General features: G+C 41.6%; 1 protein-coding gene across 1 annotated transcript in view; it reads left to right on the top strand.

Annotated features, from left to right (window-relative positions):
* Nucleotides 1–23,172, top strand: part of SEMA3D (semaphorin 3D) — a 116,198-nt gene extending 93,026 nt beyond the window's left edge. The window contains exons 13-18 of the mRNA XM_087969183.1: nucleotides 1,395–1,483; nucleotides 3,653–3,694; nucleotides 7,522–7,679; nucleotides 8,589–8,653; nucleotides 10,676–10,815; nucleotides 21,216–23,172. Coding sequence (XP_087825309.1) covers nucleotides 1,395–1,483; nucleotides 3,653–3,694; nucleotides 7,522–7,679; nucleotides 8,589–8,653; nucleotides 10,676–10,815; nucleotides 21,216–21,620 — 899 coding nt within the window. The 3' untranslated portion in view covers nucleotides 21,621–23,172. The remainder of the gene's footprint in view (nucleotides 1–1,394; nucleotides 1,484–3,652; nucleotides 3,695–7,521; nucleotides 7,680–8,588; nucleotides 8,654–10,675; nucleotides 10,816–21,215) is intronic.
* The last annotated feature ends 2,634 nt before the right edge of the window (nucleotides 23,173–25,806 follow it).

Genomic DNA, 25,806 nt, shown 5'->3' with positions numbered 1-25,806 from the left:
AGGGCTCTATAGCATCGTTTTGAGGGAAGGAGTTGAAACAGTTTATGTCCGGGATGTGAGGGGTCTGTAGATATTTTCACAGCCCCCTTTTGGACTCGTGCATTATACAGGTCCTCAACTGAAGGCAGGTGGGTAGTAATTGTTTTTTCTGCAGTCCTAATTTGCTGAGAGCTAATTCAACTGATAACCAATAGTAGATAGATAGATAGATAGATAGATAGATAGATAGATAGATAGATAGATAGATAGATAGATAGATCCAGTAGACAGATGATAGTTAGATAGATGATAGACAGATAAATAAATAGATGATAGATAGATGATAGATAGATAGATAGATAGATAGATAGATAGATAGATAGATAGATAGATAGATAGATAGATGATAGATAGGATAGAGATATTGATAGTCTAGCATTTTGAGATCAGGCAGATGGATGGATAGATAGATAGATAGATAGATAGATAGATAGATAGATAGATAGATAGATAGGATAGAGATATTGATAGTCTAGCATTTTGAGATCAGGCAGATGGATGGATGGATGGATGGATGGATGGATGGATGGATGGATAGATAGATAGATGATAGATAGATAGATAGATAGATAGATAGATAGATAGATAGATAGATAGATAGATAGATAGATAGATAGATAGATGATGGATAGATAGATAGATAGATAGATAGATAGATAGATAGATAGATAGATAGATAGATAGATAGATAGATAGATAGATAGATAGATAGATAGATAGATAGATAGATAGATAGATAGATAGATAGATAGATAGATAGATAGATAGATAGATAGATAGATAGATAGATAGATAGATAGATGAAATACAAATTCTATATCTATCTATCATTTATCTAGCAAACAATTTTTATATTGTCCATGAGGTCACCTGGAGGCTGGCTCAGAGATGTGACTTATTCAGACTTCAGCCATGACTAAAATCTTTTATATTTTATTTATTTAAATAACTGATATGGTCACCTATCTCACCTGGCCTTACGAGGCAGCTCGCAAAACAAATCCAAACAATCCTGCCTCTCAATCCAAGACCAACCATCTCTCACTCGGATGAAGCTCTTCCTCTCTTCCCTTGACAGGTCCATCCCTCTAGGCTGGGCCGTATGGAGCAACAGATTCGATTTAACCCCTGGCCTCGTAAGATCTCCCCTCCTTGGTATTAAACAGCAGCAGCCAGTGATCAGAGGAGGAATAAAAAAGGATATTTATATGATACGGGTTTAGCTAAACAGTACCGGGAGAAGAATGGAAATAAAAAGGCTTCTGTTTACAGGAAAGTGTTGACAAAAGAAGAGTTTCCCAAGCGAGGAAACAGCATGATGGCTTTTTTTTTCAGCTGAATCATTTCCATTTCAGATACCGGAACTGTGCTGAAAGTTTTGAGCATCACCAAAGAAAAATGGGACATGGAAGAGGTGATCCTAGAAGAACTACAAGTATTCAAGGTAAATCTCCAAAAGCAAACCAGCTTTTACACTAGGGGGAAAAATTAGCAAGGTTTTTTTTTTTTTTATTGTGAAATGAATTTGCCATCCAATAACTCTGGGCAGCTAAGTTATATTTTGGGCCAGAGGAAAGACTTCTGTAACAGCAACATAAATATAGTCTTGCCTTTTTTGTGTACCAAGAGGGAGAAAAATCATGAAAAGTGAAATTTGAGATCAGTCCTGATGGAGTCAAAGTCTGCAATCATTTCAAGGGTAGGAAAAACCATTCGGATCATCTTAGCAAACTTACTTGCTGGGGTGCTGTGTCCCTGTTCCAAATCACCCCATTTTCTCCAGGCTGCTAATTAAGCAGCTCTCCTGCCAATGGCAATGATGTAATGAGATTTTTCACGATATTGTCACATGCATTCGTGGTACTACCGCTCAGAATTAAGTCTTCTTCCAGGCAAGATCACGTTGCCTTCCTTGAACACCTTCAGGGTGTTCAGATACAATGAGCTATTATTGCAACATAATCATTTCATAGGAAAAAAAACATAAAAGAAACAAAATTAATCTCCCTGTATGCTTTTTTATGATATTAAGTAGATGTGATGATTCTTGCTTTAAGCCTCCTTCCTATATCATCTTTTGGCTGCTGCAGACACCAATTATAACTACATCACGTTGAAAAAATCAGGAATTGCCAATCAACTGCCAAGTAATCTGGAATGATTAAGCATGTACCAATTTGTTGCATATTTGTAGTATCAGATTTAATACCAAAAAGAGCTATTAGCTCAGCAGATGTTCTTCTACTTTATGTACTTCATTTCTTCTTTTTTCTTACAGAAAAAAATAAAAGGGAAAGAAATCAATGTAGGTTCTGTGTATTTTTATTAACCCGTCTGAGGTTACTTAATTTGATGTAGGTATTTTCAAGAACACATGATGGACAGAGGAGATGAATTTCCTCACTCAAGGAATATTGTAGCCCACATTGCTTGCTTCAAGAAAAAAAAAGTATTTGACCACCCAGAGATTGTTCAATTCGAATGGAAGCAATTAATAGGCTCTTCCTGAAATCTCTCAGGAAGAATTCTTGGTTATGGAAAACTCAAATCCATATCTAACAAAATGAAATTCAATGTAGAGAAAAGTAAAGTCCTACACTTAGGCAAGAAAAACCAAAAGGACACATATAGACTGGGTGAAACCAGGCTCAATAGCAGTAACTGTGAGAGGGATCTTGGAGTCTTAGTGGACAACCAGCTAAATATAAGCCAGCCGTGTGCAGCAGCCGCCAAAAAAGCCAATGCAATCCTAAATTGCATTAACAGAGGGATCCAATCAAGATCAAGGGAGGTACTAATACCACTCTATAAAGCCTGAGTAAGACCACACCTAGAAGTACTGCATCCAGTTTTGCTCACCACATTATAAAAAAGATGTTGAGACTCTAGAAAAAGTACAGAGAAGAGCAACCAGGATGATTAGGGGACTGGAGGCTAAAACATACAATGAATGGTTGCAGGAACTGGGCTTGTCTAGTCTAGGGAAGAGAAGGACCAGGGGAGACATGATAGAGGTCTTCCAATATTTCAGGGGCTGCCAAAGGGAGGAAGGGGTCAAGCTATTCTCCAAGGCACCCAAAGGCCAGACAAGGAATAATGGATGGAAACTGAACAAGGAGAGGTTCAACCTGGAAATAAGGAGAAACTTTCTGACAGTGAGAACAATCAACCCATGGAACAGAAGTTGCCCTCGGAAGTTGTGGGAGCTTCATCACTTGAGACTTTCAAGAAGAGATTGGATTGCCATTTGTCAGAAATGGTGTAGGGTCTCCCGCTTGGGCAGGGGGTTGGACTAGATGACCTACAAGGTCCCTTCCAACTCTGATTATCTGTTATTTGTTATCTGTTAAGCAACTTCAAAAACTCAAGGCTGCACCGGGGTGTTTTCCCCATCAAATCACCTTTGTTTACATGATTACATAAGCCCGGAATTCCATCCTGATATTCCAAGTTAGACCCTGAAGATTATTGATTTCTCAAAAAGGCTTAGAATCAACTTGGTGTTCCTGAGTGATGTGAGAAATATATCATTCCCTGATAACATCTTTCCCTCCAGATAAATACAAGCAATGTTGATCCTGTCTTCACTGTCATTTGTTCATTTGCTTTGCAGCATCCATCACCTATCTTGACCATGGAAATGTCTCCAAAGCAGGTAATTTGCAAGTAGTAATTTTAGCCCTTGATAAGTGGCTTTTTTAAAGCCCATGTCTTAATATTTTATGATTTAATATTTGCTCAGGTTTTTCCCCCTAATCTTACCCTTTACGGTCCCTCCTGTCAAAATTACTCCTTTTTGGTTTGAAATCCATTTCCACATTCCACATGAACACTCTACGTTCATTGCATATTAATAGAAAAACAGTAAAAGAGGGAAGCAATAAAGAAGACGTTGCATAGATGTTACTTTGATTCTTCCTTGATGACAGCTTTTATGCAGAACCTATTTGTCACACTGATACATCATTATCAGTAATTGTGTTATGCAAATCCAACCATGTGCATTCAGAAGTTAATCGGAGTGGCCTCGGCAGGATTTCTGCTTCATAAGCAAATTTAGGGTTCCATCTTCAACTGGAACAATTGTCTCTAGACTTGGTCATTTGTCAAGGTTAAAGGGAACTGCTGTCAATATCTAAAGCAGGGTTTGTTAATTTTAGCCACTTTAAGATGGATGGACTTCAAATCCCAGAATTCCCCAGCCAGCATGCTGGGAGTAGAAGTCCATACACCTTCAATTTCAAAACTTAAAGAGCCATGAAAAGTTTGGATAATCTAAACCACGGTTTAGCGAAGTGGGGAAAAGTCATGATATGTCACGTGACAACAACACGACACCGCCAGTTTGACACCCCTACTTTTTGGAAACTTGGGTTCATTAACTAGAATATAAAATGGTCTGGAGTTTTGCTATTTAATCAGTTTGTGTCTCTTGTGTAGAGTTCCTTTAGATTTCTGTCAGTGCTGTATTTTTAACTATGTTATTGCCCCTGGATTTTCAAAGCAGACTTGAGGCCAAATCTAAATAATTGGAAGTGATGCTATGATGTTAAACAGGTGAACTGCAGCCAAAGAAAAACTTGAAATGCCTTTGAAAAAGAAATACCAGGGTTTTCTGCTTATCTTAATAACAAAATGGTTGCAGAAAATCTTGTGTATTGTGAGCCAAAGAACCTAGTTAAAGCAAATTGATTTAACTATGTGGAAAGAGACCATTTCATGGATTCTACTCCCTGCTCTATAAACCGTAATATTGGTGGACATATTTCGACAATAGCAGATTTTTTAAGGAGTACTTTAATGCTATAAATCAGGGGTCCTCAACCACCGGGCCGCGGACCGGTACCGGGCCGTGGAGCACTCTCTACCGGGCCGGCAAAGAATTTTTTTTAAAAAAAATGGCGGCTTTCTTCACCTTCGGTGAATGCTGCTGGGATCGGGGATCAAGGACACAAATGAAAGAAGGGAGGGAGGAAGCAACCGAAGCCTGTCCTTCTCTCTGGGTCAGCTCTCTCAGTCGCTCTCTCGCTCCTCCACCAGCCCAGGAAGAAACTGCTTCAAAGAAGCGGGGGGCTTTTCCTGTCGCCGCAGCGCCTCCGAAGCGCCCGTTTCTCCCCACCCCCACCCCGTCCGCCCGCCCGCCCACCCGCCTGCAGTGCTCCGTTCTGCCTGCCCGCCTGCCTTCGTTAATGGTTGAATCGGAACAGCTTCGGCTGAGTAAAAGAGGCGAATAGTTATTATTCTCAGCCGAAGCTGCTCCCAAACAACCAGAAACTAAGGCAGGCAGGCAGGCAGGCAGAACGGGACACTGTGGATTGAAGCGCGCGGGGTGGGGGTGGGGGTGAACGGCGCTTGAATAGCTGCGGCTGAGTAAAAGAGGCGAATAGTTATTATTCTCAGCGAAGCTGCTCCCAAACAACCAGAAACTAAGGCAGGCAGGCAGGCAGGCAGAACGGGACACTGTGGATTGAAGCGCGCGCGCGGGTGCGAGTGGGGTGAACGGGCGCTTCGGAACAGCTGCGGCTGAGTAAAAGAGGCAAATAGTTATTATTCTCAGCCGAAGCTGCTCCCAAACAACCAGAAACTAAGGCAGGCAGGCAGGCAGGCAGAACGGGACACTGTGGATTGAAGCGCGCGCGGGGTGGGAGTGGGGGTGAAACGGGCGCTTCGGAACAGCTGCGGCTGAGTAAAAGAGGCGAATAGTTATTATTCTCAGCCGGGCTGCTCCCAAACAACCAGAAACTAAGGCAGGCAGGCAGGCAGGCAGAACGGGACACTGTGGATTGAAGCGCGCGCGCGGGGTGGGAGTGGGGGTGAAACGGGCTCTTCGGAACAGCTGCGGCTGAGTAAAAGAGGCGAATAGTTATTATTCTCAGCCGAAGCTGCTCCCAAACAACCAGAAACTAAGGCAGGCAGGCAGGCAGGCAGAACGGGACACTGTGGATTGAAGTGCGCGCGCGGGGTGGGAGTGGGGGTGAAACGGGCGCTTCGGAACAGCTGCGGCTGAGTAAAAGAGGCGAATAGTTATTATTCTCAGCCGAAGCTGCTCCCAAACAACCAGAAACTAAGGCAGGCAGGCAGGCAGGCAGAACGGGACACTGTGGATTGAAGCGCGCGCGGGTGGGAGTGGGGTGAAACGGGCGCTCGGAACAGCTGCGGCTGAGTAAAAGAGGCGAATAGTTATTATTCTCAGCCGAAGCTGCTCCCAAACAACCAGAAACTAAGGCAGGCAGGCAGGCAGGCAGAACGGGACACTGTGGATTGAAGCGCGCGCGGGGTGGGAGTGGGGGTGAAACGGGCGCTCGAACAGCTGCGGCTGAGTAAAAAGAGGCGAATAGTTATTATTCTCAGCCGAAGCTGCTCCCAAACAACCAGAAACTAAGGCAGGCAGGCAGGCAGGCAGAACGGGACACTGTGGATTGAAGCGCGCGCGCGTGGGGAGTGGGGGTGAAACGGGCGCTTGGAACAGCTGCGGCTGAGTAAAAGAGGCGAATAGTTATTATTCTCAGCCGAAGCTGCTCCCAAACAACCAGAAACTAAGGCAGGCAGGCAGGCAGGCAGAACGGGACACTGTGGATTGAAGCGCGCGCTGGGGTGGGAGTGGGGGTGAAACGGGCGCTTGGAACAGCTGCGGCTGAGTAAAAGAGGCGAATAGTTATTATTCTCAGCCGAAGCTGCTCCCAAACAACCAGAAACTAAGGCAGGCAGGCAGGCAGGCAGAACGGGACACTGTGGATTGAAGCGCGCGCGCGGGGTGGGAGTGGGGGTGAAACGGGCGCTCGGAACAGCTGCGGCTGAGTAAAAGAGGCGAATAGTTATTATTCTCAGCCGAAGCTGCTCCCAAACAACCAGAAACTAAGGCAGGCAGGCAGGCAGGCAGAACGGGACACTGTGGATTGAAGCGCGCGCGCGGGGTGGGGGTGGGGGTGAAACGGGCGCTTCGGAACGCGGCTGAGTAAAAGAGGCGAATAGTTATTATTCTCAGCCGAAGCTGCTCCCAAACAACCAGAAACTAAGGCAGGCAGGCAGGCAGGCAGAACGGGACACTGTGGATTGAAGCGCGCGCGCGGGGTGGGAGTGGGGGTGAAACGGGCGCTTCGGAACAGCTGCGGCTGAGTAAAAGAGGCGAATAGTTATTATTCTCAGCCGAAGCTGCTCCCAAACAACCAGAAACTAAGGCAGGCAGGCAGGCAGGCAGAACGGGACACTGTGGATTGAAGCGCGCGCGGGGTGGGAGTGGGGGTGAAACGGGCGCTTCGGAACAGCTGCGGCGACAGGAAAAGCCCCCCCGCTTCTTTGAAGCAGTTTCTTCCTTGGATGGTAGAGCAGCGAGAGAGCGAAGCCTCCTTCTCTTCTCTTTCCCCGGTCCTTGCAAAAATTTTCTGCTTGAAACCGGTCCCTGGTACAAAAAAGGTTGGGGACCACTGCTATAAATCAATGTGAAGTTTTTTTTCTCATTTGTTTGCCTTGTCTGATTTGTAGCAACAATTGTACGTTGGTTCCAGAGATGGGCTGGCTCAGCTTTCCTTGCACAGGTGTCACACGTATGGGAAGGCCTGTGCTGATTGCTGCCTTGCCAGAGACCCCTATTGTGCTTGGGACGGACATTCCTGCTCCAGATACACCCCGACTTCCAAAAGGTAAGGCATCTGCCCTTCTGAGCTGTCAATGGTAGCTTGTTCCTTGAACCCCAGGGTCATGATGAGGCACCTTTCCTGAGGATCCTAAGGGAAGCTCCTTCCCTCTTCCTCCATTGGTGTCTACCATCATTTTCCCTACTGAGTTCTCTACAGCAGGGATCCCCAACCTTTTCGATGCCGCGGCCCGGTTCCGGCGTCAGCTGGGCGCCGCGCCGGTTCGGCGTCAGCTGGGCGCCGCCATCTTTTTGACGAAAATCACTTCCGGTGACGCCACCGAAGTGATTTTTCGCAAAAATGGCGGCGCCAGCGCGGGTGAGCTTTTGGCATTCTACCCGGAAAAGCTCACCGAGCGCTGGCGCCGCCATCTTTTTGACGAAAAATTGCTTTTTTACCAAAAAAGATGGCGGCGCCAGCAACCAGCGGCCCGGTAAGGCTTGTTCCATGGCCCGGTACCGGTCCGCGGACCGGCGGTTGGGGACCCCTGCTCTACAGGGTCCATAGTTTCCTATTCAGGTTGGAATAAAATATGTCTGAAATCTTAGCAATTATATAGAAAGGATAGTTTTTGATCACTTATTTGATGCAATCTCAGGTTTCATAAGAAGATCTCTTGGCAACTCTTTCTTTGCTTGAAAGTAGTCCTGGGATTGAAGAGGCAAGAAAGTTGGAACGGGGACAAGTTGAAAGATCTTCTTAAAGTACCAAGCACTTTATAATCTTTTTCAGGGTCATTATTCTCACCTTATTCTTGTCCCCAACATACACGGTCAATGAATCTCTCTACTTTGGTTCAGTCCATGAAATATAATGTACATGCCAGCCTTGGCAGCCACGAACACGAGAATTCCATCTAAAATTGCCATTTGGGCAACGGTTCGTTTATAAGTGACTTATTTGTTCATTTTCTAGGCGTGCAAGGAGGCAAGACGTGAAATACGGAGACCCAATTACCCAGTGCTGGGATGTTGAAGACAGTAAGTATTGGGTTCTTCTTATTTCAGTAGAGAAGCTGGCAACCTTAATCCAACCAAAAGTGATGGCCGTTTTTTTGGCTGTTTTGTTTTAAAAATTCAAGGTGTTCCTTTCTGTCTCAGAGGGAAGCCTTGGTCTGTTCTAGATGGTGAGAATTGTATTCTTTGCTCTTGTTATTCTGTGACGAGCTAATGAGGTTGTCCATTCCATCGAATAGAGTAGAATAAAGGAGAATATTTGTAGCTCAGGATACAGTAGGGTAGGGTAGGGTAGGGTAGGGTAGGGTAGGGTAGAGTAGAGTAGAGTAGAGTAGAGTAGAGTAGAACAGAACAGAACAGAACAGAACAGAAATTCTTTATTGGCCAAGAGTGATCAGACACACAAGGAATTTGTCTCCGGTGCATAAGCTTAAGTGTACAAATTGGCGCCAATATTCCATAACCAAAGGTGGCTGGTGCATCGTTATTCTTTCTGAATATTGGAACTTACTCTTTAGCTATCAGCAACAGTCATCAAGAGATGAAAAAAAAGTCCTTCTGGAACCCACATGGAAAAAATATTGTGTCTTCAAGAATGTGGGAAGACTTGCGGTGAGGGAGCCAAATGAGGAGTTTCCTGAAGCAAAATCCTCAAATACACTTCTTACATTTTCTTACTTATTTTTGCACAGCAACTCTTGGACCGAAATCTGAAATCTTAGTTCCAATTAGCCAGCAATCCAGGATTCCTTCTAATTCTTCCCTGCTAATTAAGCCATCTCCTTTTCAACAAGAGCTCACTGTCTCCCACAAACGTCGCTGTTGATGCTCCTGCCAGACTAACTGGCTCCCTGGCAACAGGTCTGGCAATAGGCATTATCTAGAGTCAGCCTTGTGGTTAGGCTGAGATTTCTGTAACAACATAACATAAAATTTAAAATGTTCAGTTCAGAATATTTATTTTCCTTTCTTAGAGGAGGGGGGGGGTGAAACCACTGAAGCAAAACAGTATTTTTTCCCTTAAAAGAAATGAGTATCTAATGCAGGGTTTCAATTACCACACAGTTGTTTTCATATTAATCCTGTTGTGTATGCGAATGAAAAGCCATGTGCAGGACTTGAGTGCGGTCAGCATGAATGAAAACGAGAGTTTCTCTGCTTTTGTTCTGTGGGGAGAAGAGCTGTCCCAGCGAAGACGTCAGAATAAAATTTCCGGAAGGAACAGGTTTCATTTGTCTAGTAACAAGACAAGGATGTAGGCTGATGGACATGACACAAAATAAATCTGGGAAAGAACTGAATTTCCAGCGTGTGAGCCTGTCTCCAGTAGCTAGGGGAAAATACAGGACGACTTTTTAAAAAAAGTTTCCTGTTGCACCCAACTTCGGTTTATTTTTCCCCCACCACAAAAGTGTCAGTTCATTGTGTCCATTGTTTCAAATTGTTCCCAAAATAATGTAAATATCTTCATAGCAGAATTATCCCAGTACTTTTGAGTGCTCTAAAGATCCAAGCGATTAAAGGTTACTCTATAACCCAAAAGGTCTTTCCACAAATTCACGTGTTTTTCTCTCTCTCTAATGTTCTTCTTTCTCAGAACATTTAATTTTCTCATAGTTTTGGGTTAATGTATTCATTTTTGTATGGGGGTCATCGTGGTGAATTGCATTCCATGAACTGGAAACTATAATAATGGAATAATAATTGGGTTCTGGTTCATAGGTTACTCCAGGGAGAATGAATTAAAGACTTGGGGGTGAGTAACTTTGACGTCCTTGTCTTAAGCCTCATTAAAAGCAATTTCTGAACAAAAGAATATCGATTGAATTCTTCTTTGAGGGAGACGACAGGAAGTGACCGTCATAGATGAAGGACATTGTTAGAAATGGCTTTTCTTAATTTGAATGTTTGCGTGCCATTCCACACCGTTTGCTTTACTTAACAGCTTATGTCCCTGTTCTGCTGTCTGCTCCACATCAGTCGCGTTCCCCCATTCTTAAAGAAATCAGCACAGGGTTAATCCTCTCTCCCATGTTTGCTTTTCAGGCCTTAGTCTTGAAACTAGTGACGAAAAGCTGATTTTCGGCATTGAATTTAACTCAACGTTTCTGGAATGTGTCCCAAAATCACAGCAAGCTTCCATCAGGTGGTTTATTCAGCGTTCTGGAGAGGAGCACCGAGAAGAGGTGAGGCTGGCTTTCCCTCAAGAGAAAACTATTCACTGGTCCAAAAATTGGCGCTCATGAAATAGAGATGGATGGATGGATGGATGGATGGGTGGGTGAGTGGGTGGATGGGTGGCTAGATAGTAGATAGATAGATAGATAGATAGATAGATAGATAGATAGATAGATAGATAGATAATAGATAGATAGATAGATAGATAGATAGATAGATAGATAGATAGATAGATAGATGATAGATAGATAGATGGTAGATAGATAGATAGATAGATGGATAGATAGATGATAGATAGATAGATAGATAGATAGATAGATAGATAGATAGATAGATGATGGATGATAGATAGATAGATAGATAGATAGATAGATAGATAGATAGATAGATAGATAGATAGATAGATAGATAGATGATAGATAGATAGATACATAGATAGATAGATAGATAGATAGATAGATAGATAGATAGATAGATAGATAGATAGATAGATAGATGAATATATTGTATTATAGAAATAGATAGATGTTGCTTATTTGGTCAGAAATATGTTGGCCACAGCCAAACACCTTTCATTGTATTAAACTTTTCTCTGTGTCTCTTTTGAACTTTTTCCTCTTCTTCCAAAGAGTAGGGAGTGTAGCTTTTCCGCTTGCCCCCTACTCCCAGAATCCTCGATCCCAGAACTTTTGGGTAACTCTGGGTGAATCCCATGAGAAGCAAGGGACGTGTTGTTCCTGGAATTCCAGAGCGGAACCCTTTTCCCAGGCCTTCCGTGCCTCCCTCCAGCAATAGAGGGCTCAGTGTATCTCATCAGGGGGCAAAATCTGCTTTCATCCGAGGAAGGAGAGGGCAGCTTCCAGATCGGCCCTTTGGCCCTGCAGGCTCTTTCCTCCTCTTCATCCGTAAGGTCGGGCTTTGGAGGGTCATTTCCAGGTAGAGCTGGGCGGGGAAGTAAACAGGATCTCCGGTGAGTCAGTCGCTTCCACCATGTCATTTGGTTCGTCAGTGTGTGTGTGTGTGTGTGTGTGTGTGTGTGTGTGTGTAGGGCATCTCCCTGCAGTGAGAATTCACTTTGATCTCAGTGATGCTCAAGCCAAGGAAAAATTTTGTCTCTTGGTTTTAAGGATGTTATCCTGCTTGTACTAGAGTCACGGAGGAGGGGAGGGAAAAGGAATTAGGGTATCTTCCTTATGTCATTCACTCATGAAGCTGGAATCAGGCTGAGCTATCTGGGACCCTCACCCAATTATTTAGTCATCATAAGGTTCCTTTCCGCAGTGAAATACAAAGGCACGTAAGCGTGAGAACCAAGTTCGACTCAGTTCTTGGAAAAGGCCGTTTGCCACTTTTAAGAAATATTAGATGTGGTTTAAGTTACATTCATTGACTTAATTTAATTTAATTACATTAAGCTACAGCTCCAAGTCCAATTTGCCCCCAAGATTCAGCTGTACCGAACTGCCATGTGTGCTATAAATGTAAAACCATTGTTTTATATTTATTGTTTTTATTGGATTGTTGTATCCTGCCCAGAGCCACTTGCCATGAGATGGGCGGCCATATAAAATTTGTTAATAAAATAAAATGTGTACTTTCATAGAAATCGAACAGGCCCTGCACCTAAAATGGCAACTTGTCTTTTCTTGTTTTTTCTTACTTTGATGACTTTTTCCCCCTCCGGGTGGTTGCCTCAGTAATCAGTTAAGTCTTCTTACACCCCTCCATCCAACCAATATCGAGTTTCCTGAGAGTCAGACGGTGTTTCCATTGTGTGCAATTTGATATCTGTCAGTTGTTGTTCTGTTGAACTTCAAAGCTGCCTTTCGGAGGTGATGAAAAAAACTTATGGAAACAGTTCAGAAATAGACAAAATTCAAGAAAAGGAGCTCGCAGGAATAAGAAGGAGTGAAATGCCACAGGAAAATGGTAAAAGTGATAAAATTCTCTTAGCCCAGAGTTACAATATCATTTAGGATCCCGTGATGTTTGGGGGTCACTGAATATTTTAGAATATGGAGAGCGTGTAATTTGCACTCCCATGAATTGGTTCCCTGCCGTGGTGGATGCAACCACAAGGAGAGGCAGGCTAGACGCTGGCAGAGGTAACTTTGCTCGTGTCAGAGTTGCACATGGCTTAGGCTTCTGTAGCAGTAATAAGTTCTCCTCCTCCTCATCACCATCATGAGCGGAACAAGCCCTGTGGTTGAAAACATAATGACAATTGGTCAACAGATGAGTTGTGGTGGTTAACGAAGGACACTTCTACAGAGTTTGAACAAAACAACTCAATTAAAAGCACTTACGAGAGACCCCAATCAATATGTCCCACAGGTGCTTTTTGTTCCAAAAGGCAACAGTACTTTCTTGGTTTTTCCTTTTGCTTCTCATCCAAGAAGCCTCTTCATTTCTGACTGAATAGTGGCGGGTGGAAAGATTTATATTCCTTGCAGTCATCTGGTTGTTAGCACTCCTTCTGAGAGTCACTGAGACTCAGTCAGAACTGAAGAAGCTTCTTGGATGAGAAGCAAAATGTCTTCAAGGAAAGAACAAAGTCCAGCTGCCTTTTGAAAAGCACCTTTGGGACCACCTCGGTGGCTGAGAATCTCCATAGTCAAGTCAAGATGAACATCGGTATGTACTCAGAGCATAGAAATAGCTGGACTCACAGGTGAAAGGTGTGTAGGAAGACTAGCAATTAGATTGTACAAATAATGAATAGAAAAAGGATTCCTTAAAAAGCAAATATTAATATTTTCCTCCCTTTAGTTCTTTGGATAAATATGCAGAATGTGGAAAAGATACCTTGACTTAATAACCTGGACACCAACCACATTTAAGTCGTGGTTTACTAGACAGTTTTATGAATTAATGGTGATAAGAAGATATAATGTAAAAAATAAGGAAGTCTCTTAATGGTTTGGAAGCTCAGGCTACGAACTAAGAACTCCCTTATTCAGGTGTCATTTCTGTCAACAACTCTCCATTTCAAAATCTTTCTATATTTCATTTAAAATGTGTGAATGATGATACTAAACTACATTCCAGGCTTTTTTTATTACTTACTGAGATTCTATTTTCTCTTTTCCTCCAAGGAACACAAAGTGACATAAGTATTATTTCTGCATTTCCCCCCACCCTCTATGGCTAAAATAGGCTGAGGTTATCAGTAGTTCCCCCATGAGATTTGAGGTTGGGCGTGGAAAGTTTGCTTTCTTGAGTCCTAAACCAACAATGTTTTAGTTACATAAGTTGCTGTATAAATGTTACCTATTTATATTAGCATTAGGAAAGGAAATATTTATCTGTTGTTTGGGTTATTTTGACTTAGGACAAATATTTATATATAATTTCATTCTGGCTCATTTTTCATCAGTTTATGAAATTCAGAAAATGAAATAAAAGGGAAACATGTATATCCTGTTTTGACATTTCCACACAATATAACCTTTTTAGCATTTTACCCCAAAATAGATATGAGAAGGGAGTTAATACTCTGATTTCTTTCTGTATAACGTTCAGCAGAGAAAAATGAAAAAAGTAAGAGATAATAACAGTTGCATTCTAATTCTCAGATTTGTCCAAAAAGTGAACATAAATGGTTAGACAATAAATGGAATCCTGAAGTTCTTCCAATCATGGGAGATCAAAGAGGTTCCATGTTCTGGCAGTAGAACGACAGAAGCCATTTCCAAATAAACCATTCACAAAGGCAAGCGATGTTGCCGCAGCCTTTAGTTCACTTTTAATGTGTTGCTTTCTGTCTTTTTGTTAATACTCTCTTAACACTTTCTTCCTAACATGCAATCCCCTTGAATAGTTTTTTGATTTGCAGTGAAAGAAGGAATGGCTCTCATTGCCAGTCATTAATATGAGTCCAAGCTTGGAAAAGGACAAGGTTCCCAATGTCATTGCTATGAAGATGAAGAAAATGAAGGTGATTGATTGACGTCAGTGGAATTTAAAGTCAAGAGATTGTCAGCACCAGTATAGACCACAGGACATTTGTCAAGGGCAAAAATACACAATGTCATCCTCCATCAATGAAGGGCCACACACAGATGGAACATCAGAATATCATGGTGCCCATAACAGAGGATTGGGGTGGGGTCAGGAAATGGGTTTTTTTTAGAGCTGATTTATTGATGGAACTCCATCACCAGAATGGAAGGCGCCAGATCATGGCCGACTTTTTCCCATTGGTTTCAGTAGGACCAAGTTTTAGTTAGGATTCAGTCCTGTATGCAAGAATGAGTGAGAGAGATCTGCAGCTTGTTTCACCCACAGTTAGCTATAATTAAGTCTCACTGAAAATGTATGGCATTTTTCAGTTTAAAAGTCTGTTTCAGCAGAAATGGTGGGAGTTATTTAATGCATTGTCTTGTCTCCGTGGAGACAAGGATTCCCCAAGGATTCTATAATTTGTAGGAAGCTGATACATCACTGTTCCAATTGACACTTCTCCATGGTGATTTTCCTGAAGGCAGTGGTGACCCCCACCCAAAATACTTGCATCCCCAGATCTTCTGTTTTGTACAAGATAATTTCTCTTGCAGCTACATGGGGAGGATTCTAATTTTAAGCATGGGCATCTTCACCTCCATAATTTCCATAATGATTGCCTTCAGTCATACGTCTGGTACCTTAAGGTGTTTGGGTTGAGTTTCCCCAGTGGTTTTCCATAGATAAGGGTGGCCTTGACCTAGGTTGGCCCCATCTTCATCCAACACTAACCATGCTACCACATTGGCTCATGTCTAGGACTGAACTCAGGCCTAAACATGCTTTACATTTTCACTTTGTAGAGCCAAGATCAACAAAACCACTGCGTTCGTTAGGCATAGATTATGTAGACTTCAAAATAGTCGACAACTCTATGAAATATAGATACTCTTAAGTGATTGTCCTCCTGCAGCTCTCTCTCTCTCTCTCTCTCTCTCTCTCTCTCTCTCTATTTTTGGCCAGCGCAAGGTGGTTTGGCTTTGTTTTGGAGCAACATTGTATGCCACAGAAGTGATGCAATTCTCTCCTAAAGACGGAAGCAGCAGCACAGTTTGACTGAAGATTAGGTTGCTCAAGGCCTTTCCCAGGAATTTCTGCCCCTGGAAGAGGCTTTGAACATCTGCTTCTTTTGACCGGACAGAAGACTGGCAGAGATTTCTTGGCATAGGCAAAGCCTCTTGCCATGGTTGGAACCGTGGGAGGTATTCATCATACCTCTGTTTTACTTCACTAATGGTGAAGGTTTTGGGTGAGAGCAGTGGATTTTGTTAAGGCTGCATCTCCTCAAAAGTTTGCACAGCCCTACATATTCCTGAATCTGATCTACCAGCCACAATGTTTGTTTAATTTACAACTTTGTAGAGTTTGTCTGTGTGCCTTGTTTTTTTCCCCCCGTTTGGAATTTAATCAAAGTTTTTTTTAGTATATCTAGTTCCACCAAACCTGTTACAAATTAAGCATCTGAATGAAAGATTGAAGAGCTGGTAGCAAGAATGAAAAGCCTGCTGTTTATGAAACTCCAGAGGCCTGAGGACAGCAAAGAAAGGAAGAAAAAATTCTAAACTTATGGGCAAACAAAAATACCAAAGGAAGTCAGGAGTATTGAACTTCTGTTCAAAGTGTGATGGGGTAGAGGGGTCATTTTTTCTCCGTTTTATTGAAAATGATAGGTGATAGACAGACACAAAATCTGGGTTCCCTTCTATTCTTGTTATGTATTTTTGAAAACCTCAAATTTGAATACAACGGTTTCCTTATAAGGAACACAGATACAATACAGATACAGTCTGTATCAATACAGTGTTTACTTTATCAATTATAAATATTTCTCATCACGGTGACTTGGGGTAAATAAATTCTGGAGTTAAAAAAAATCACTTCAATGATAAACGGACCATCTTGGCATCTTGTTATCTCAGAATGAATCTCAATGCTCACAATTCCCAGCTAATGTTGGAAAAGAAAATTAATGGTAAGGAGCTCAGTCCACCTGGAAAGTTTTAGAACCAGAGAGAAAGAATCGGAAGTCAAAGTTTGAGATAATCACAGTTTTTACTACCTTAATCTGGCCTGTTTTTCTTTCATGTAAAGTTTGCAAGGATTCCATTGGGAAATTCAGTTCCAAGATGATTTGATGAAAAGTCAAAATTGAACTTTTCAATTGGTGCGGTTATTTGCAGGGGATTTTTTACTGATGCGAGAAGGATCAGGTCTCAGTGATGGCCAGTGGCAGAAGATCACTTGAGACTTTCAAGAAGAGATTGGACTGCCATTTGTCAGAAATGGTGTAGGGTCTCCTGCTTGGGCAGGGGGTTGGACTAGATGGCCTATAAGATCCCTTCCAACTCTGATTATCTGTTAGATCAACCAGTTAGAACGAATTTAGAAGAATCTGTTTGGAGCAACCTGTAGGACCTAATGATGAAGTGAACCTAATCGATGCAGAAAAAAGAATGCAAGGTTCAATGGGTGGCAGTCCAGGTTCTCGTGTCAGCTGTTTCTCACTTTCCATCCTACAGACCCTTGGCAAATGCCTTCCACTCCAGATGTAAAGAAGACATTCCCTTACCCCCTCCAGATGCTTCTTTAAAACCTCCCCTTCCACACCGTATCCCTGGAATCTGTTTTTCTTAGCTAAGTACTTGCAAATATTGGCTGAGATAACACTGTAGTTCCACTTAATCTTGACATTCATGGCATTTTCTTTGCAGTTGTCAGTCAAATATGTTTTGGTCAAATAATTGTAGGGCTGTTAATCAATGAAAACACAGCATGTTTTCTTTCTTTGAATGGAATGATTAGGCTGAAAGGGGAGAATGTTCTCTGGAAGATAATGCATGCCTATGTCACAATGAGCACTTTGGAAATAAAACCATCCTTATTGTGGGAGGAAAAAGATATAACTTCTTTAGCAACAAATAGGTGTAACTTCTTAATTTAAAACAAGTCACAATTCTAAATAAGCTGGTTATTTTAAAGTCATCTAATTGATAATACAGAAGTTTATTCTAAAATAACTTGTCATTATGGTCCAAGACCAGCTGTCATTCATTTTTTTCCCAGAAGGAACACATGGACGTTGCAAATTTGCTAAATGACTGGATGATATTGATGGCTATTTGTTGGTAGTTTTACAGATCTGGACTTCACGGTACAAAAGCATATTACAAATGAGAAGGAGGAGAAATCAAAATCCTGAAGTCTTCCTTGCTACTTATGTCTAGCTTGGTATTTGGTTATAATCTCCCTTTCTTAAAACATCTGTATTAAAATCTATGATGCGATCAGAGGTTCAGATGCATGCATCTGCCTTGCTATTCAGTTTTCAGGGAATGTGAGAGAGAGAGAATGAATGATGAGGGAAAGAGGGAATTTTGTCCACATATTTTTCATGTAAAGGAACAGCCCATGATCTGTCCACTGGGAATACATTCAATTCAGTCATTCTCCTTGCTTTGTGAATCTATTCCTTCAGAGGTTTGCTAGAAAGGCACACAAATCAAGTGGGCAGCGTTCCATTTTCACTTCTGCTTTGCTCATTGGATCCCTCTTCTTACCCTGCTGGAGACAGCACCAGAATTTTTTGAAAACTAATATTTTAACAAAATTTATTTTGTATCATTAGCATATTGCTGAGATTTCCCATTATTCATGCTACATGCTGTTGGGTCAAGCTGTCTTCCACCATTTCTGCTTTTCATTCTGCAGGCCTCAGTGTGGCAGTAGAAGAACAAGATGTGACTTGGTCAGGCAAGGGAATGCATTTCAGATTTATCTCCACTTCAGTGAAAACCTGTTTTAGAAAGCCTGCCTGGGATATAATGGCTGAATGCATGAACTGTGAGCCAGGAAATCCCAAGTTGAGATCCCAACGATCAGGAGGTCCTGCCTGAGAGGTCTACACCTCACACTTAGCTCTTTGTCTGCAGTCAGCAGTGGCCAGAACAACTTTTGAATCTTCTGAGGCAGGTTGCATGTAGCAACCTGTTGGAGCATTTAAGGAAAACACAAGCATGTCCCAAAGATGAGATTATCAGATATTAAGATATGTTCTGCTCTGCTGAGGGGAAATTCAGGGTCAGCCATTACATTTCATAAGTGTAAGAACTCCTGGACTGGGGCTTCCTCCAACTGTTGCTCTGGAATAACAGAAGCTCCAGGAATATTTCCATAGGATATTTCTGACCCCATTAGCAATCTCTCACATCCGGAGATGAAGGCAGAAAAAGGAACACGCCCTTCCCATCTGCCCTCATTGGAGGAGGAGGAGGAGCAGGAGGATAAAATTTATACTTATTTGTGGGGAAATGGTTGGACCAACTGTTAGGTTAAAATGCATTTGAAATTCTTAAGCTTTCTGGGTTTTTTTTTTTTTTTAAGTAAAGTAATTAAAGTCCTTTTTCAGTGCACTGAAATAATTTTTCTGAGCAAAGAGAAAAACATTTTTGGGAGATAATCTCATTCAATTCAGAATGAGCAAAGAGGAAAGATATTTTTTTTATGGGAGTAAGGAATAAAATGGCATGAAGTCAGAAGCAGGGAAAAGTTAACCACCACCCCATAAAAAAGGGGGCAGAGAAATAAACAGGGAAACCATTTTCTTTCTCACTTATAAAACTGGAATCGGACTCACTCAGGGAAGCTGAAAGGTAAAGTGGTTGAGAATAACCAAAAATGCAAAAGTCAACGATGAAATTCATATTGCACAATAAAGGGATGAGCCACAATGCAGCGGCCTTGCCTTAAAAGGAAGTAGGATTCTCTTGGATTTGTATTTAGTCACTGTGGAATGAATTGCTAGGGATGATTGATGCCATCCATTATGTTTCTCTTGGGTCAGAGCCAAAGATTGGAATTGGGTTGTGCAAATGAACCAGTCCGATAATATTAGACCACAGGGCTCCATTGTTCCTTTCATCAGCAGCGAAGGACTAATGCAAACAGTTGTTATTTGTAATAGATCCTATAATTATTAATTGCATGTAAAAATGCGTGAAAACCAATACTGGCTTCAGCATCAGGAAATGTTTATTGTACTACATTGATTGCAAGATCTGTAAAAGATGGCTGCGGTTTATCCTTCAATGCCACATAGACTCTGTTACCAACAGGCCGGAGGATACAACCCACTCGATGGCATACAACCAAGCACACGCCCAGAGTAGCTCAGAAAACTCAGCCCGTTTTTCTTCAGGGGAAAAAAAAGAAAGAAAAAAATTGCATTCTGACCTGTGCAATATTGGAATATACGTCCAAAGCAGGCTTTTAAAATGTTGCATTGAACAAAAGAACGACTACAAAAAGCCTAGAATGCCACTCTGGAAGTTGGAAGTAAATGCCTGTCTTCATAGACTGCCCCTTCCAAGAATCCGTGTTATTAGAAAGCATTTCTGCTGTCTCAGCTCCATGGCACCAACAGGGTCTTCCTTGGAAATCAATGATCCAACCTCTTGGTAGCCCTGAACAAAAGCACTCTTGGTGCGGCCTAGGAGTTTCATCCATACGTCGAATCAAATTGAGGTTTTTGTCAGTTCTACCACTGCAGGCGTTAAGAGTTATCTAATTTTTCTGCCATCTGAATTTTCTACCATCTATTTTTTTCAAGCTTCCAAGATCAAAACCATACTCAATCTGTTTTGGAATTACTGCTTCCAAGCACTATGCCCTGCACTGATTGGCATTTTTGACTACTTTTAACCCATCCATTTTAGTTCTAGGCATACTAACCATCTTGTTACATTCCTGTTCTTAGGAAATGTACAAGTGTAAAAACTGTCCTCCTCCAGATGTTGCTTGCCTACAACTCTGAGCAGCCATAATCCACATGGCCAATTATGAGGGATGGTGGGTTCAGAAACATCTGGAATACCACAATGGCCGATGGCATTCCTGCATGAAATGAGATGTCTAGAAATAAAGAACCTAAAAAAGATTATATGCATTTACATGGAACATGTAAGATGTTCCAGAATAACTTTTTATTATAGTCCAAGAATATACCATGAACTTTATATGTCCACCATTTATAGGTATCTAGCAATTACATGTGAATAAATGCAGACTTTATATCCCAGGAGTCATACTGGAACATCCAGATGTGTTTTTTTAGGATCATGTCATGTTTATGTCTATCTTACTTGAACTTGAAACTGGACAGATGAGGGAAAGCTTTAAGGGATGCAGAATCATAATAATAACAAACTTCGTTTGTGAAATAATCACAAATAACACATGGAAGCTACAAAACAATATGGACTAAGTCTAGTAGAAAAGAGCTTCACAAAAAGGTCTTGTGTTAGATTTTGTTGAACAATCTTTTCCTTTTTCTGGGTTCAATTTTCATATAACATATACTCTTCTTTATAAAATAAAAAGTTATAGTGTTTTTTCTTCTTCTGCCCAACAGCTGAAACCAGACGAAAGGGTCTTCAAGACAGAATACGGGCTGCTAATCCGTAGCTTGCAGAAGAAGGACACTGGGACATATTACTGCAAGGCACAGGAACACACGTTTGTCCACACCATCGTGAAGTTGAACTTGAATGTCATCGAGAATGGACAGATGGAGAACAGTCACAGAGTGGAAGAAGATCCAAGCCGGACGCGAGATCTGCAGGCCGAGTCCCGGCTGAGATACAAAGATTATCTCCAGCTGCTTAGCAGTCCCAGCTTCAGCTTGGACGAGTACTGTGAGCAGATGTGGCACCGGGAAAAGAAACGGCAGCGTAACAAAGGCGGCCCAAAATGGAAGCACGCTCAAGAGATTAAGAAGAAACGGAACCGAAGGCACCACCAGCCCTCATCCACATAGCTCCTAGGTCTTATTTAAGAGACTGTTGTGCCATGCTTTTGTTGTTGTTGTTGTTGTGGGCTTTTTTCCAGCAATGTTGCTTCTCAAAGAGCACATCATCATCACTAAGGTATTTGAGATCTTTGGACAAATACGCCATTAATGGAGGAAAGCCTTCGGGATTTGTATGTTCTTCAGTTCTGAACTGAGATAAAACAATGTTCTATAAAGTTCCTTGAAAAAGGAGATCCAGTGGCTTGCTTGCTTCCACATGGTTGAACGAAAGGCCTGAGGATTGAACTATTAGGCTCAAGGAAACTAAAAGTATATGTGTGGCTGTCAGGCTGTGGCTAGATTTCTTCTAGCCATCCATGTAGCCTTATCCAGACCACACTTTGGGTCCACTCAGCTGCACCCACAAATGTCCTGGCTGGAATGGACAGGCAAGAAATGCCTTGAATTGGGGAAGAAGAGCAAGGCTTCATATGTAAAACCAGTGTAATCTTAGCTTCATAGAAAGAAGGTGGACATGACTGGCAACCAGTTTGACAGCTGTCTGTTGAAAAGATACACTGATGCAGATTGGAACTGCTAACAGGGAAGACAATTGAGCAAAAGGTTGGACTAGAAGACCTCCAAGGTCCCTTCCAACCTATTACTCTATGTTCTCATAACCAGGAGGCAAGTGGGTGGCCAACGCAGGATTCCTTTTAGTAAGGACAGGATTTCTGGCAACACCTGTTTTCTTTGGAAGATATTTTTTTCTCCCTCTTCTCTGCGTCTCTCTCGCCCTGACGTGTTGACTCTTTGGCTGCTTTTCAAATGTCTCTTTGACATGAAATCTAGTCTGATTAAATCTACCGGCAAAAGGAGGGAAGCAGCATTGTTGAGAAGATGTGGGGAAAACAGCTTTTCCCCCAGTATGTTAGAAGCGGTAGCACATTGGTGGAAATTGTGTTTTATATTTTTATTAAAATAAAATGACAACAAAGTCCATGTGCAAATAATGCGCACAAAAGAGACGGGCAGCTTCAACAATTTTGTAAAATATTCTCTTTTTTAAAAAAAAAAAAACTTTGTAACTTTTCGCTGCTTAAATGATTGGCATGTTTTTGCAAAAGGACGCCTTATTTTCAGTGGGCCGTTACTCTCAAGCAGACAAATGGAACAGGCCAGCCAAAGTTACAAACCTGGTTTCACGGAAACTGGTTTGTAGCATCAGGAGTGAGACCAAGGAGAACCTGGTTTGCTGATTTTTCAGGCTGTTTTTGCACAAGCGTTGTCTTCTTGACGCCAATTCTCCATCTGTTGCCCTTACCTCACCTAACGTCCTGCTTTTCATGCCTTTTGTTAGTGTGAAATGACAAATTAGCCATTTTCCTTACACGGAGGAAGGTTTTGATTGATACCAAAAATGACAGGTTTTTCTTATTTCTCATGTGTTCTCTTTCATCTTGGGAGTAAATTTTGTGGGAAATCCATGTAATTGGCGTGGCAATGAAACGGAGACTGGTATTGGCTCCCAGCTTTGGGGAAAAAATAGATGCTTCCTTATATACTTCCTATATTTGTGTGTGTAAAGTTTTTTTATTAATAATTGTGTGATCATATTCTGCCTTGGAAGTTGGGTAAAGGGCTGCCTCTTTTGGAGGGAGGGGAATATATGCGCTCGTGAGCCATTTGGCCTTGCATTTGACCTTGCATTCAAATATCTAATATTTAAGCATTGCTGGAGCCCAAATCCAAATTGACTAAAAAGTGTTACTGGAATAAAATACTGCTAAACATCCCTATCATGAAGGTCAACTGTCCAACCCAATGCAATTTGGAACAGGGGGGATGATTTTTTATTTTTTTTTTTTTTTTGTAAAACAAGAGATTTTTATAAAACAGAACAGAAAAAGCATTGAGGTCAGATGGGGATTTAATTAAAATATGTTGCAGGTGGATAGGATGAAATCAGGGCATCCAAATAGCTCAGTGGCTCCTGCGTAACACAGTGAAACTCCCATGCAACTCCTATTTTAAAAACTAAGTGGAAGTTAACTATTTCAGCTATGTTTGTATGTTGTGGTCCAGGTTACTGGGTAAAAAAACATCCATGAATGAAATAAAACCGCAAGTAACTCTGGGGGTCATTATGGGCTCCCTTCATTGCTTTAGCTTGGTAGTATAAATTTTTAAAAAAATAGCGTGATTTTATTTCAGTGGGATGAAACTGAGATTAATAGTATATGCAGTAGAGCTGGGATTATTTGACGCAAATTGTATGTGTCATTTTACAAAGAGTGGATTTTGAAAGACAATGAAAATGTGCGTGAAATTGATGTATCACAGAGATGACTTAATTTCTCTGTTTTTTAGACTAGATCATCCTAGCCTTCTTCCTAAAACTGGACTGGCCTACAAACAAACCTTCCTATTTTTCTGCACAGAAAATCCACTCTTCTGTGAGTCCCACTTGTGCTTGGATACTGGCAGTCCATAGGCATCCCTCCCCAAGCACAAAATTACAAAGTACGTTTATGACATCACAGGTGGTACTTTCATGTCCCTTTCATGGCTTCGGTTACAAGGACAACACCTGCTTAAACTCCTTGAGGTGAGCCAAAGCGAGCCAGGGCCTCCCAGCTAGACGGGCATGAAAAGAAGTAAAAATACAACAAAGGGCATTTTGTTGCCTGAAATGACGCAGGATTTTTTTTTTTAAAAAAAAAAAAACTTTAAAGCACGTTGAAGTTATAAAATAGTGGAAGTGTTGACATGATGTGTTGTCAGATTGAACACAGCCCAGGGTGGAAAATAATCTGTTAGGAGACAAAGGCTCAGAGGAAACGAGAGAGTACAAAAAGCCTTTGGACCATTTGGAAACCCAAGAATGAATGGATGACTGGTGTGTTTCGGTTCACAAGTCATTAGTTTTGCTTCAAGTGCATGCTTTGAGCGTCTTCATATGCACACCAGGGCAAGGAATGAATCTAGAAGCGTGTTTGATATGACCGTTTTTGACAAAGCCTGCAAGGATTAGTGAAGGAGGCTCCAAATATGGGAAGAGTCTGTATCCAAAGTGAAGTTAAGAAAATGAATGGATGAAGAGGAAAAAGAAAAGAAGGAAGAAAAGAAAACATGAGACCTGTTTGTAAGTTAATCCTTCAATGGAATAACTGGAACTCGAACAAAAGCAAAAAAGGTTGCTTTGAAACAAAGTGAAAAGAGTTTATCATTCTGGGAAAAATGAAAAGGGTGATTTCTGGAATGCTGACCTGTAGATAAAGAAAAATACAAGAATGATTGTAGCAAAAATGAATATGTAAAATAGCTGTCATTGAAACGAGAGCAAGCAAAGTGGATTCTCCCACTTTTAAGAACAGATTAAAAGTGGGAGAAAAAATAATGCAATGCTATTTATAGAAAAGTTCTCAAAAAAAAAAACAGTTAAACTTGGGCCAGATGTTCCATGGAGATGAAGATTTTCAAAAAGCTCAGGCACAGCCAATTGCTTCTCATCCTTTATAGATGGACAAGAGAGATAATTGGCCCATGAATGCCAAAACGTGTCCTTCACCAAGTTGCAACTTTGGGAGTGGAGGTCAAGAAGCAACGGATGGAAACTAATCAAGGAGAGAAGCAACCTAGAATGAAAGAGAAATTTCCTAACAGTGAGAACAATTCCCCAACGGAGCAGTTTGCCTCCAGAGGTTGTGGAAATCTCCAACACTGGAGGCTTTTATGAAGAGGCTGGACAGCCATTTGTCTGGAGTGGTATAGGACAGGAGCCCTCAAACTTAGCAACTTTAAGACTTGTGGACTTCAACTCCCAGAATTCCTCAGCCAGTTTAGAGACATCTGGTATAGGGACTCCTGACTGAGCAGAGGGTTGGACTAGAAGACCTCCAAGGATCCTTCCAACTCTGGTATTCTGGTATTCTGTTAAGGACAAAGAGTAATAAAAGTTTTATTGAGAAACTGAAGAATGCAAGAGTCAGCCTTGAAGCTGCAGGTGGATACTACAGCAGACGGGCCAAAAACTATTGAATTCAAACAAGAATAATTTTGGAATTAATCAAGGACTTCATGAATGAAAAGAAGCCACAATCCCATCTTAAAAACAACTAATTTTGCAACCAATCATCTGGAAAAGCGTGCCTATTGCTTCATCAGTTTCCCCAAGTTTCACCAGCTGAGCGTGGAAGGAATGAAGTTTGAA

The sequence above is a fragment of the Notechis scutatus genome, chromosome 6, assembly GCF_049901735.1.
Source record: "Notechis scutatus isolate UNSWTSFEM ecotype Mainland chromosome 6, rNotScu1.2, whole genome shotgun sequence".
Lineage (NCBI taxonomy): Eukaryota > Metazoa > Chordata > Lepidosauria > Squamata > Elapidae > Notechis > Notechis scutatus.
Note: the sequence above shows the minus strand (reverse complement) of the source record. Positions and strands in the feature narration are given on the sequence as shown.